The sequence below is a fragment of the Achroia grisella genome, unplaced genomic scaffold, assembly GCF_030625045.1.
Source record: "Achroia grisella isolate CSIRO2021 unplaced genomic scaffold, CSIRO_AGI_Agris_v1 utg4223, whole genome shotgun sequence".
Taxonomy (NCBI): Eukaryota; Metazoa; Arthropoda; class Insecta; order Lepidoptera; family Pyralidae; genus Achroia; species Achroia grisella.
This window is the reverse complement of record NW_026712852.1, coordinates 640,305-654,009: the sequence shown is the minus strand read 5'-3', so window position 1 is coordinate 654,009 and position 13,705 is coordinate 640,305. Positions and strand designations below refer to the sequence as shown.

General features: G+C 31.7%; 3 protein-coding genes across 3 annotated transcripts in view; all 3 read left to right on the top strand.

The window, feature by feature from the left end:
- Positions 1-1,634: 1,634 nt before the first annotated feature.
- Positions 1,635-13,705, top strand: part of LOC131844888 (ras-related and estrogen-regulated growth inhibitor-like) — a 31,615-nt gene continuing 19,544 nt past the window's right edge. The window contains exon 1 of the mRNA XM_059193875.1: positions 1,635-1,858. The gene's annotated coding sequence lies outside the window, so the exon portion shown is untranslated. The remainder of the gene's footprint in view (positions 1,859-13,705) is intronic.
- On the top strand, positions 7,252-13,372 carry LOC131844887 (uncharacterized). The gene is made up of 2 exons (XM_059193874.1): positions 7,252-8,120; positions 8,917-13,372. Exon 2 carries the CDS (start codon positions 9,273-9,275, stop codon positions 13,071-13,073), a length of 3,801 nt encoding a protein of 1,266 aa, XP_059049857.1. The 5' UTR covers positions 7,252-8,120; positions 8,917-9,272; the 3' UTR covers positions 13,074-13,372.
- Positions 7,947-9,132, top strand: LOC131844899 (uncharacterized). The gene is made up of 2 exons (XM_059193885.1): positions 7,947-8,980; positions 9,072-9,132. Exons 1-2 carry the CDS (start codon positions 7,947-7,949, stop codon positions 9,130-9,132), a joined length of 1,095 nt encoding a protein of 364 aa, XP_059049868.1.

Here is a 13,705-nt window from a genome sequence, read left to right as displayed (position 1 = left end):
GAAAAACAAAACTATGTATTTGTATCAGTTATCTAGTATCCATAAGACAAGCTTTAGTTAGCATAACTTGGGACTAGATAGTGCTGTGTGAATTGTTCTGAGATTATTATTATATATTTTTAACATAATACAATAAACGCTTAACTTTAAGGAAAATTATTTGAAAATTGCACATAAAACCTATATAATTACATTATATATCTTTCAGTAGAATTCATATCGAAAATTATCAGAACTTCTAAGACCATGTGGTGTGTGTATAAACATTAATGTATGTAGATATCAATTGTATAATTTTTCAGGAATTCTGAGTAATTTCTGCGTACAATTCTGTATTTGTATTAATTATTTGAACTGGCACATAATTTGTAACAGCTGTTATAGTTACATTATAAGAACACTTACTAAGGATGAGTGTGTAAACAAACAAAATTAAAATATGGATGATATAATGCGCATAAGTTGTATTCTTTTATTTCAGAATAAGTATTATTTAATTATATGTATCATTTATTTGATAAGTACAGAGCATGATATCTTAGTTGTCCTGAATCGCAACATATGAGCGGATAATGAGCCTTGTATGATAACGTGATATTCGTGGTACTGTGCATTTATATAGACGATGGCTACCACTCACCATCAAGTGGACCATCAGCTTGTTCACCATTTAAATTACTTAAAAAACTTAATTTCATGTAGCATCAGATATTAAATTAAAAGTGACAAAAAGTAATATTATCAATCAAATAGAAACCACGACAAGTGGAATTTACCGAATTCGATACGATGGCGTGGATAAATAAATCCGTAACTCGTAAAATGTAACCATAACTTTAGTAATCGGCACCTCGTAATAAATGCCATGGATGAACCAATAACAATAAAAGTAAGTAATTCGAGAAATCCAATGTTGTTTGAAGAAGTGTTCATAGTATCCTTGATCTGATTTTTTGGCCAAAAACATTGTAATTACCTTGGACTTTTCTGTGATCTCAAGACCTGTTAAACTCTTAATCATGTTTTCCATTTCTTATTAAAACATTCAGTCACCCAATTCTACTATCATCTCAAAGTCATATTCCTCGGGTAATTTACTAAGCCAATAACTTCTTGTCGCATAATTTATTGTTATTTCCTTTAATTGTACGTTCACAATTTTATTTGTAATTCAGTGAAGCCATATTTCATATGAGAATATGAAAAAGACATTTATACAATGGCTATGTACCGTTATAAAATATAATAACATTTGTAATACACACTTAACCTATTTTCCTATTTTTGTGCTAAAGCTTTTCCTGCAAGGTAACAAAATATATAAGCATACATAGTTTTGTTTGAAGTTTGACTTTATATCCTATCTATATTCTCCTATCCATAATTCATATTATAATAAAGCGAATTGGGGCAAACCTCTTCGTCCAAATATGGTCAGGTGATAAATACAAACGATTTATAATTCAGTCGTAAACGTTTAAGAATCTGGTCAGCTGTCGCTGGATGCAGATGGAGCGAGATCAACGATCCCATTGTGTCGGTAAAGCAATGACAGCGAGAATTGGGCGCTGAATTCCTTCGATATTTTTGCATAAAACTCGAGGAAGGCGGGCGGCCCGAGCAATACATCGTCGTATATATAGGATGGTACGGCTGCGCGTCGCCCAGTCGCTCGTGAAAGCTTCATGCTATTGCACGTTTACACTGTGAGAGATAAATTCGACATTATCCATATCTTGATCTGAACCATTATAAAGGACAGTGATAAAGGACACGTGTTGTGACTATTCCCTTTCAAGTGTCAGTTGTTTACCAGCTGTTTGCAGCTCCTGTCTCCGGTGGGTTTTCAAACGCGCAGGTGAGTTCCCCCATTGTGTTCTAGTTGATATTTACATGAATGAAAGTCGGCAACATGGGTTTCGGATTCTGTTAGGCCTTTGTGATGTTTTCTTCTGATAAATGCTTTCTATCACACAATATTATTATATAATTGTGTGAATTAATAATTTCAATCCAATTTAATGTAATAATTCAATGAAAATAAAAAAGATTAGTAATCAGAGAAAGTGTCGATCTATTCATGAAAGCAAATGGAAAATATTTCTATACTAATAATAATACTAAGAATCTAAGACAATAAGAAGAAATATGGAAAATCAATACGAGAGCTTTGTATTAAATATCATTAGTTGAGAGTCGAGATACAACGACATCAAAATATTTTTGTATCTATTTAATAATGCTAATTATGAAAATTCCAAATATTGATTTGATAGTATTATAGTGACAAGATGTAACAGTGTTTACAAACATGTAGGCAGCATTGGGGTTGAGTCCCTTGCATTTGTTAATACAGTACTTACTGCGTATCATAGAGCCACCCTGCGCGCGTTGATGCGTTTCAATCTGAAAGCATTAAATATTCAGTGCAATCTGCGACATGAGATGCAGTGCAAGTCTTAGTCTTCAGAACTAAGATTTTTTAATACATAATCTTTTTTCATACACATTACTATAAGTGAATATTAAAATTTATTTTAACGGGCGGCTTTGGCAGCATCAACCCTCAACCTTTTATTTAAATAGTTGATTTTTAAAAGGTCTATGTATTCTATTCAATAAATTGACATATCTGTTGAGTAACACGGACATAGTTATGGATGAATATTGGTAAGTTTTATATAAATACATTAAGTATGTATAGTTAAGATAATTTATTGAATCTTTGCATATGTTAATATAGGTATTTATGAACAATGTATTTACATATTTATAATATAAATCTGTACCAATATTATGACAGCGCATCATTAATGATTAAAAAGAGATATATAAATTTAAAATAAACAACCATAAATCATAGCCAAAAAGGAAAATTTAAATAAAGCTTTAAGCCAACCACCTGGTTAGCCAGTTAAAAATAGTCAAAAATAGTAGCCTCTCCTTATAAGGGAAGAACCGTGCTCTGAAGTAAAAAGATTAATAATGGATTAATACTGTGGTGATAATAATTCCGAGCATCATTTTCATGTTCCAATATACTTATTACATTTTCTTAATTCAATAGTAAGTAGTGATAAGTAATGATGATTGCAGAGACAAAGGTTCTTAACTTCTTAATTGGTTAAGTTTTTACTATTTCATTCGTTTTTCAGACATACTACTATTTTGATTAAATCTAACAATGCTTCTAACTACCATATCTGTAATAACAGTATTGATAGTATATTACTATAATATAATACTTACATACACACACACACATTACACATATATAATATAGTACGTATTAATATATTAACAGAAATAAATTTAACAATATATAGAAACGTAATATTCTCTTATCTGAGATATAAATGTTATTAATATTCATTCATTTCATTTAATGAAAATATGAAATTACTTTCACTTACATTATCTGGTATTTAATAAAGAATATTCTAATAAAAAATATAATAGACAGTGCAGTACACATTCAACATATCTGTTAGATCTGACAGAATACCATATAATATTTACATTATTTCTTGACATTTGAGCGAAACCATGGTCTAAAATTTTTTGATGATTTGATGATGTTCAACTAAATAGCAATTTTGATACTTTTTATAACAACGTTCAAAATGCATATATAACAGACTTGCCTGTCTAAATATTTGCTCTACGCATAATCGTATTATAAAATTAGCTTCTTAAACTTGGTAAAGGGAAAAATTCCAGACCAAGACTAACTTAAGAACTAAATTACACTATAGTGCTTAGGTTAGACTCGACCTAAAAATTAGCTTGAGACTTGACCTAATTTAAGAAGCTAATAATGTGATTCTTGGTAGAAAATAAAACTGGAAATATAACTTAATTCCTAAGTAATTATGTGTGTGATCATGTACATATATGTACATATAGGCGCCGTCTGTCACTTTCCATCCGGTGGGCCGTCCATTTGTTTTTCATTCCAATTACTTAATAACATACAACTGTCTTACAATAACTTAATATGTATTAAGATATTTTCACAAACTCCATAAGAACATTTGAAAATATATAGTGTATTTTAATTTAAAGAGATGCAAACTATGTCACTTAATATACTGGAATGATTGCCTAAAGCGTATTCATTAAAACGTACGTATAATAAATCAAGTTTATCTATTGAACTCTATTGTCTCCTATTTGAGCCAATTACTATTTTTGATTTAACTTTCATAAGTAATTCCCCAGTTAACCACATGATGAACCGTTGCATATGCCATATTTAATTAACTAAAATTTAATTTAACGTTACAACACGGGGGTCATATGGAGTCCGTATGGTTTCTCATGTATTCCCATTCCTATGAAGCTAATGGTCTACTCATTTGTGATATTGGCCAAAATTGCATTTATTTCATCCATTAGCTTTCCTATTTTACACTTTATTATTCTTAAACTTATAAAATAATTTTAATTATTAGAGCCTAATTAATAACTTGTAGGCAATGGTATTAGTAACTGGTAGGCAATAAATAACTTTAAATAAATATTTTATTAAGTCAATATCAGAATTAAGAAACATATACTACAATTCTTAAAAAAAATAAAGTCATTTCAATTATTAAACCAAATCCTAAAGCTAGCAAGATATAATTTCAATTAAACGTCGTTTAAGTTAATTTAATATTTAAATGTATATTACCTACACACATACTGAAAAATCATAAATAACTTCTTCTAATATCTTCTTCATACAATAATATCGTAATAAAGAAATAATGTTATATTTAGAAGTTGATATTTTACCTCGAGACTCGCCTGTCATCTACTTTTGCACGTCAAGTATAAGCCTTAATGAGCATCAAGTTGTTTTAGGACCCTGTCCGGAGCAGATAACCTACTTGTTCCTTCTCTATCACGATACGACTCCACGGTATTTAGGTTACACCTGCAGGCAAAAATAAATAGGTTAGCTTTTTGTTTCATGGACCTGTATTACAGAGGTTTATTTTCGTTTTAATATAAGAATTAATAATAAAGATTTAACGATTTTAATAAGTAAAAGAAAGTAGAACGTTATCTAGGAGATTGTAACTTTTCGTGTCAATTGATATATCTACCTAAATCTCCTATAATATTAAATATAGATGCTAATAAACTACAATCATCCCAGAAACGGCTGTAGTTTTGTCTCTCCTCATATTACCTTCAAATATATCGCATATTTCATCAAACTGAATAGCCAATTCGAGAGTCGTGAGGATTTTATTTAATATATTATTATTTACAAGTAAACGACCTTTCGTGTCTATCGAAGTTTAATTCAGAAAATTAAACTTACTGAGCCACGATCAAATATTTCAAAGATTCGCAATTATACTTAGAAACAGGATTTAAATAAAGATCGTCTGATTAAAGTGTCGATTTACGACAACGTTATCGAGATAATTGACATTTGAGAGTGCAATTACAACAATTATAAGGCGTCCGCCGGCGGCTAAGTAACAGATCTGTGTTCTAAACTTTCCGTCGATCTGAAAACGACATTTTCTGCTCGGCAACAGTTAAGCGCGTCGGTTTATTAACAGTCACGTAAAACGATCTTGCTCATTCCACGGTAATCTTCCTGAAACATATTCGTTTATCAATGTAACCTTCAGTGGACCGCCGACGGATTATCTGCCAGCTTTACAAATTATGATTAATTAACAAATTACACAATTTTTAAACGTTAACGAACTCTGTATTGTTTTTTATATTTTTTACTGTATAACAAAAAAATATAAACAAACAATAAAAAAGTAAATAGTGCATTGTTTTGTATAAATATCGGGTATTATAAAAAATAATACATAAAGTACATACCTACTAATTAAAACCAAGTTAGTTAAATATAATCATCAAAACCAACAAAGAAAAAAACTCTTTTTGTGGAAGTATTCTATTGACGTATTACTTTGACGGCTATAGTAGCCCTCATGCGTTGATTAGCAACAAAGATTATCTACTCACTGGCTACAAACTAAGCTGCATGACAACAAAAGCAGGGGAGAGAAAGGGAGGATCTCTCTACATGTTATAATATGTATACTATCACTAGATCACAGAGTAATTTGCCCTTTGTTTATACGAATGGTTATTACTATTTTTTTACATTATTAGTTGTTTAGTTTAGAGCTAATATTCTAGTATTAATAGTGTTAATAGTCTGGGTGATTTCTGTGTATATTATGTATTAGGTTCCAAAAAAAATATATCTAAGTATTTATATCAGTTGTACCAACCAAGTACGCATAACACAAACTCTACTTACCATGCGACTATGTAGCGCTGTGTTAATTGTCCAAGATTATTTATTATTATAATTTTGTTCCCGCAAACTACCACTACAAAATTTCTTTTCTTATTTATTTCGATATCTCGAAGTAATGTCGTATCGTTTTATTATAACACGAAACAAAAATCGCAAGCTCAGCGTCTAGCGACGCGTCGCACGCAGTCGCATGGCGCGGTCCATTCACCGATCAAGTCCATTGCTCTTCGCTGTGCCAACTATGCGAACAGTCTCGTATTATATTCAAAACACGCGAATGTGATTTTATATATGACAGGAATGTAAATAATGCGTTCAAATCAACTATTTCTAGTATTCTTTAGTAAAGGAAACATCACCGATGTCTTCATTAAAATGCAAAAGAGATTTATATAAATACAAGACAGTTAATTACTAAAATATTTAATGAGTTTTTATTAAATATTTTAATCATAAATCTATTTTGTTACTTTATTGTATAACAAAATACATTTACTATTAAAATATTTAATAAGAAGTCATTAAATCTTTTATTACAATATGTAAATGCTAAATCGTAAAAAACTTGAATGGAAATATATTTAATTTTGAAGATAATATATAATACACAGTACACAGACAGACAAAATACCGTAGAATTGAGAACATTCTTCTTAGCCTGTCGACTGACAAATAATATTGGGAACAGTTACAAACAACTACTAAAAGTCACAAATATTGTGCTGATTGACTGCAATAAGAGAAGATTCTGAATTATTCACTTAATTGTTTGTAACTTTTGCCAATTAGGAAATAGGTTTTTGTCATTCCTTTTATGATAGATACCTACGAATTATTTAACTTTGATGCACACAATAGTAAAAAGTTAATTTGGTGGACTTAACGCCATGCGGCATTTTCTATTAGTATAAATTTGTTGTTCCTTTTTTCCTTCAGTATTACATAACTTATATGTAATCTGTTCAAGACAATTTGAACCTAAAATAAATATAAATATTTTGTAGTATATATTTTCGGTTTGTAATGGCAACACTTAACAGTTTAAAAAGGATTCATTCAAACTGTCACTCCCCCCTTTCTGTTTCTAACTATCAAGCCATACACACTGTACTCCTGTAAAATCAAATATAAAAATACAGTCCAAACATATTAAAAGCATATGTTGTTTTATTAATCCAACAAATTGCTTGTGGTCCATCGAAGCTGTGAAATTCGACTGTTGTTTGGGTACAAATCATCCCGAACGACATACTCCGTCTACGGCCATACCACGTCGACGGCCGGCCCCAGAAGATTTTCGTGCGAAATCTATAATTTCGTTGCGAAATTTCAACATCGTCGTGATTACTCGTGATACACATCGCACAAGAACAAGAAAAACTGGCAGCTAAGTTGAATCTCAATATAATATCAGCATTTTAATATTTTTCCAAGACGAGGGTATCTCCATCCACGGAGTTAAAATTCAAAGCAAGAAGAGACAAAGAGTCTTAAAGTTACGTCATCCTTTTCCTATTTTCGCTCTGTGGCACTCAGTGACTTTAGCTTTTATAATCTGTCACATTACAAAAAACAAAACTGCTGTATCATTGTGACAAATAAAGTGCATAATTATTGTTCTGAATTTCAAGTGTTTGTGAAAAATAAACCGTAAAAAAAAATGGAGAATTCTGACACTCTATTGCGTGATTTGAAAAACCGGCGTAAACTCATCAAAGCATCAATCACTCGCATTGAAAACTTCGTGGCAGACCCTATCAATTTGGGGTCGTCTCCTGAAATGTTTGCGGCGAGACGAGATCGACTAACAAACATATTTAAAGAATACGAAGAGGTACAATTAAATATATTATCTTATGACGATAAAGATGTGGAAGATGTGGGCATCATAGAAGATAGGTACTTTAATGTAATGTCAAAAATAACCTCAATTTTAAAGAAGTTAACTCAGACAGATTCTATGTGCACAAATGTATCCAATTCTAAGCTGCCCAATATCGAAATTCCGTCATATGATGGCAGGGACTTCACCAAATTTAAGCCTTTTATTGATTTGTTTTTGGCAGTAATACATAACAATAGTTCATTGTCCGATGTACAAAAATTATTTTATTTAAGAAAATCGTTAACTCATGACGCCTTATCTGTCATTGAGAACTTACCTCTTGTGAATCAATCCTACAAAGAGGCCCTAGAATTGTTAAATAAACGGTTTGATAATGAGGCAAGATTAATCTCTAATCATATTAATATAATTTTAGAGTTACCTTGTATGCAGAAAGGTACTGCGGCCGCTATACGGTCATTTATATCAGGGGTACAGCAACAAATGTATGCATTAAAAAATTTAGGGCAGCCAGTCCAACATTGGGACATGCTGTTGATATCCATACTTACTAAAAAATTAGACCAGTATACAAATAGGGCTTTCCAATTAGATAGGGATCCCAATACACTGCCAACAATGGTAGATTTTATTTCATTTTTAGAACGGCGTGCTATGGCGCTGGAAGACAGTGGGGATAAAAGTAGCACTATTACTTCAAATAAATCTCCCACTGCACATAATAAAGTCAGCAATATTGCTACTACTAGTAATAAGTCTAATAAGCTGTGCTTGTTTTGTCAAGGTACCGGCCATGCTATACATGGCTGTCCTCGCTTCAAGCTGGCCGCCTTAGAGGACCGCTTGCGGTTTGTAACAATTAATAAATTATGTAATACCTGCCTGAAATATCACATAGGTAAGTGTAAATTTAATTTTGTTTGTAAATACTGTAAACAGAGCCACAATACGCTTCTGCACAAAAATAATAGTTCTCATGAGAATCATGAGGAACCTGTAACTTTGCATTCTATAAATGTAAAAAATAATCTTATTCTACCTACTGTAAAGGTTAAAATCATTGACCAATATGGTCAAGATATCTATGTAAAAGCCTTGCTTGACAGTTGTAGTCAGGTGTCATTCATCACCACTAAATTGATGGATAAATTGAATTTAACTTCTAAAAGTTGCCAATCCAACATACTTGGAATTGGTAAGAGAAATAATCAAATAAATAAATTTGTAAATATTACAATATTTTCTATAGTAACTCATGTTCAGTTTAATGTAAAATGCCATGTTGTCAATGACATTACAGCTCCCCTGCCGCAACAATATATAAATATTTCAAGTTTTAATTTTCCAAATCATATTAAATTCTCTGATGATGAGTTTTATGTACCATCTGAGATTCCTATGCTTCTGGGTGCTGACATATTTTTTAATTGTTTATTAGATGGTCATATTAAAATACCTAATGGTCCTGTTTTACAAAACACATTATTTGGCTATGTTGTGGGAGGTGATATGTATAGTCAAGACACAAAGTGTAATAATCAGGAATCAAACCTGAATCACCTACAATATAATAACTTTGTTTCTAATTTGGTAATATATGATAATGAAAAGTTAGAAAGTGTAATGGAAAACTTTTGGCTGTCTGAAAGAGTTCCTGAAGTTGTAACTGAGGTTTCAAAATTAACTGAATTTCAGAGAGCTGAACAATGTTTCATAAATTCGGTAAATATTCAAAATAATAAATTTCATATTGATATGCCTCTTATTACTGATATACATGACTTGCAGCTTGGGGATTCTCTTTCAGTGGCCCTTCCAAGATTTTTATCATTAGAGAAAAAGTTTAATAAGAATCCTATGTATTTTAAACAATATAAATTATTTATCGAGGAATATATTGCCTTGGGACATGCCAAAATTGTTGATATCAGTACCTATGATTTTGATAACGAACCGGTTTATTTTTTGGCCCATCATGCCGTATTTAAAGAGGACAGTGTAACTACTAAGCTGCGTGTTGTGTTTGATGGAAGTATGCCATCTTTGAACAAAATCTCTTTAAATGATGTCATGCTGAATGGCCCAGTGGTCCAAAATGAACTCTTTGACATATTGTTGTTGTTTAGAACATATTGTTACACACTTACCTGTGACATTACAAAAATGTTTAGAGCCATAAATATAAATAAACATCAACTTGGTCTTCAAAATATTCTGTGGCGAGATGACCCCAAAAAACCTATCTCTATCCTGCAACTTCAGACAGTCACATATGGACTGAAGGCTTCCACCTTTATGGCCACGCGATGCCTTATAGAGTTAGCTAGACAAAATAAAAATGAATTTCCACAAGCTGCACAAGCCCTGCTTTCTAATACTTATGTCGATGACATTATATGTGGTGCGGATAGTTTAGAGCAGCTTGAACAAATTAAAATTCAATTAATTCAATTATTAAAAATAGGGGGATTCGAGCTGCACAAATGGTGTTCTAATTGTCCTCAGGTTTTACATGATGTTCCTTCTAATAAAAAATATTTTGAAAAAATTGATTTACATAAAAATAATATTGTTAAAACTCTGGGTATAAAATATGATGTCATTCCAGATCAATTTATATTTTCAAGTCCTATCATTGAAAACAATTATTATATGAAAACTAAGAGAAAAATTCTTAGTTCTATTGGGAAAATTTTTGACCCATTAGGCTTGATTAGTCCTGTAGTGGTACTAGCCAAGTTATTTATGCAAGAGCTATGGTCTATGCAGATTGACTGGGACTCTACATTGCCCCAGAAACAAATTGATCATTGGAATAAATTTTTATTTAATCTCAACTCAATGGGAACAATTAAAATACCACGAGTCATATACACCAATACTCTATTCCATGTAGAGTTAGTTGGATATGCGGATGCCTCTCTTAAGGCATTTGGCTGCTGTCTCTATCTGAGAAATTTTAATTCTGATTCTAGTGTTTCTAGTAACTTACTTTGTTCTAAAACAAGGGTTGCCCCTCTAAATAAATCCATAACCATTCCAAAGTTAGAACTTAATAGTGCTTTGTTACTAGCAAAATTAGTAAACAGAGTAAGCACCATATTGCAAACAAGATTGAAGTTAAAGGTGTTTCTATATAGCGATTCACAGATAGTATTAGCCTGGATTAAAATGGCCAATATTAAAGCGAATCCATATGTTTCCAATAGGGTTAATGAAATAAATTCTTTAACTAAAGATTTTCAATGGTCATATGTAAAAACTTCTGATAATCCTGCAGACTTGCTCACAAGGGGAATTGATCCACATAAATTGCAATCAAATTATTTGTGGTGGCATGGTCCTAAAGATTTAATAAATAATAAATTTTGCCATACACCTGCCGACTGTAGCTATCCCATAGTAAATCATGAGCCTGAATTATCAGTGAATGTCTACTGTATAGATCCATATGTATTCGATTTATTTCAAAAAATTTCTGATATTAATAAATTACAAAGAGTCATCTCTTATATTTTACGTTTTAAAAATAATTGTCTCAGTCAAGAAAAATTTAGTGGTTCGCTGATGCCTAAAGAGCTCTATAACGGACTCTCAGTAGTAATTCGGTGTATTCAAAGAAAATACTTTCATAAGGACATAGAGTCAATGATAAAGGGAAAACCTATTAAATCTGGTTTAGCTAATCTTTACCCATATTTAGATCAAACTGGTGTTCTCAGAGTAGGAGGGCGTCTACAAAATGCGAAAAATATTTCCTTTGATAAAATGCACCCTGCTATACTTCCAAAATCTTCTCATATTACTCATTCAATAATTCGAAGAGAACATCTTAGATTGTTACATGCTGGTCCAAAGCTTGTATTAAGCTCCTTATCTCAAAGATATTGGCTTATTAGTGGAACTCGCGAGGTCAAAAAGGTGGTGAATAAATGCATAAAGTGTGCTCGTTTGAAAGCAGAAGCTTCTAAACAATTAATGGGGTCTCTACCACAAGATAGGCTGACAGCTAACAGACCATTTCAAATTGTGGGTGTGGACTTCTGCGGTCCATTCAGCATCAAAATTCCACGAAGTAGAAAGCCGGTTCTTAGTAAGGCATACATAGCGCTATTTGTTTGCTTTGCTTGTAAAGCCATCCATGTTGAGTTGGTAAGTGACCTCACCACAGAAGCATTTTTGGCATGTCTCAAACGTTTTATTGCTCGACGAGGCTTGCCTACTCATATATATTGCGACAACGCGAAAACCTTTAAAGGTGCTTCAAATCAATTAAAAGACTTATATGAATTGTTTTCTAAAAAAGCTCATAAAAATGACATAGAAAATTTTTGTTCTAAAAGTCATATAACATTTAAATTTATTCCTAGTTACTCACCTGAATTTGGAGGGCTTTGGGAAGCCGGGGTTAAGAGTGTTAAGAGCCATCTTAAAAGAATTGTGGGGAATCTTTCTTTAACTTTTGAAGGACTTTACACTGTAATTACAGAAATTGAAGCAGTACTTAATTCGAGACCTTTGCTTCCCATGAGCTCAGATATCTCTGATTGTAAATACTTGACACCTGGCCATTTTTTAATAGGCACGGCAATGACCAGCTTACCTGAAATTGATTATTCTTATAAAGATATTAGTAAATTAAAATTTTGGCAAATTCTTTCTAAATTAAAGCAAGATTTCTGGAAAGCTTGGTCGCGTGACTACCTGACCCAATTGCAGAGCAGGCCAAAGTGGTTGCATCCACATAATAATTTAAAAGTTGGAGATCTTGTCATTGTAAAAAATGATAATCTTTCTCCTTTAAATTGGCCCATGGCCAGAATTGTTAAAATATTTCCGGGACCTGATGATAGAGTCAGGGTTGCTGAAGTAAAAATGGGTAATAAAATATACACTAGGTCTTTTAGAAAATTATGTCCACTTCCTATAGATGGACAATAAAAGAAAACTCATTATTCATTTAAATCAATTATACTTTTAACTTAGAATATCTTTTTCTTTTAACAAATTTACTGCACCAACCCTGGCCCGGCCCCAACTATGTTCAAGACAATTTGAACCTAAAATAAATATAAATATTTTGTAGTATATATTTTCGGTTTGTAATGGCAACACTTAACAGTTTAAAAAGGATTCATTCAAACTGTCACTCCCCCCTTTCTGTTTCTAACTATCAAGCCATACACACTGTACTCCTGTAAAATCAAATATAAAAATACAGTCCAAACATATTAAAAGCATATGTTGTTTTATTAATCCAACATATTTAAAGTAACGATAGTTCCTGTAATGGTATTGATAAATATATGTTTTATTTTTAAATATATTTCAATCTGTTCTCTCGGAAAGTTTCAATTTGTCGACGGTTGTTTACGTATATATTTCCTTGGCATCTGTTAAAATCTACGATTTCGCTTTTCTTTCCTATCCTATAATCTAAATATCCTCTTAGCGACTAGGCGGTTTGTTTTAAATGTAATCTATACACATTTTAGGTTTTAATTTATTTTCCTATTGACGTATAGTTTCCTATAGTGGAACTTTGGTAGCAGTAGCAGTAGCAGTACCTAGCA

Bases quoted from the DNA above. Each gene is read 5' to 3' on its own strand.
- LOC131844899 (XM_059193885.1), top strand. From the start codon at position 7,947: ATGGAGAATTCTGACACTCTATTGCGTGATTTGAAAAACCGGCGTAAA. The intron at 8,981-9,071 runs GTTTGTAACAAT...TACTGTAAACAG, and splicing joins GCCTTAGAGGACCGCTTGCG to AGCCACAATACGCTTCTGCA.
- LOC131844887 (XM_059193874.1), top strand. From the start codon at position 9,273: ATGGATAAATTGAATTTAACTTCTAAAAGTTGCCAATCCAACATACTT.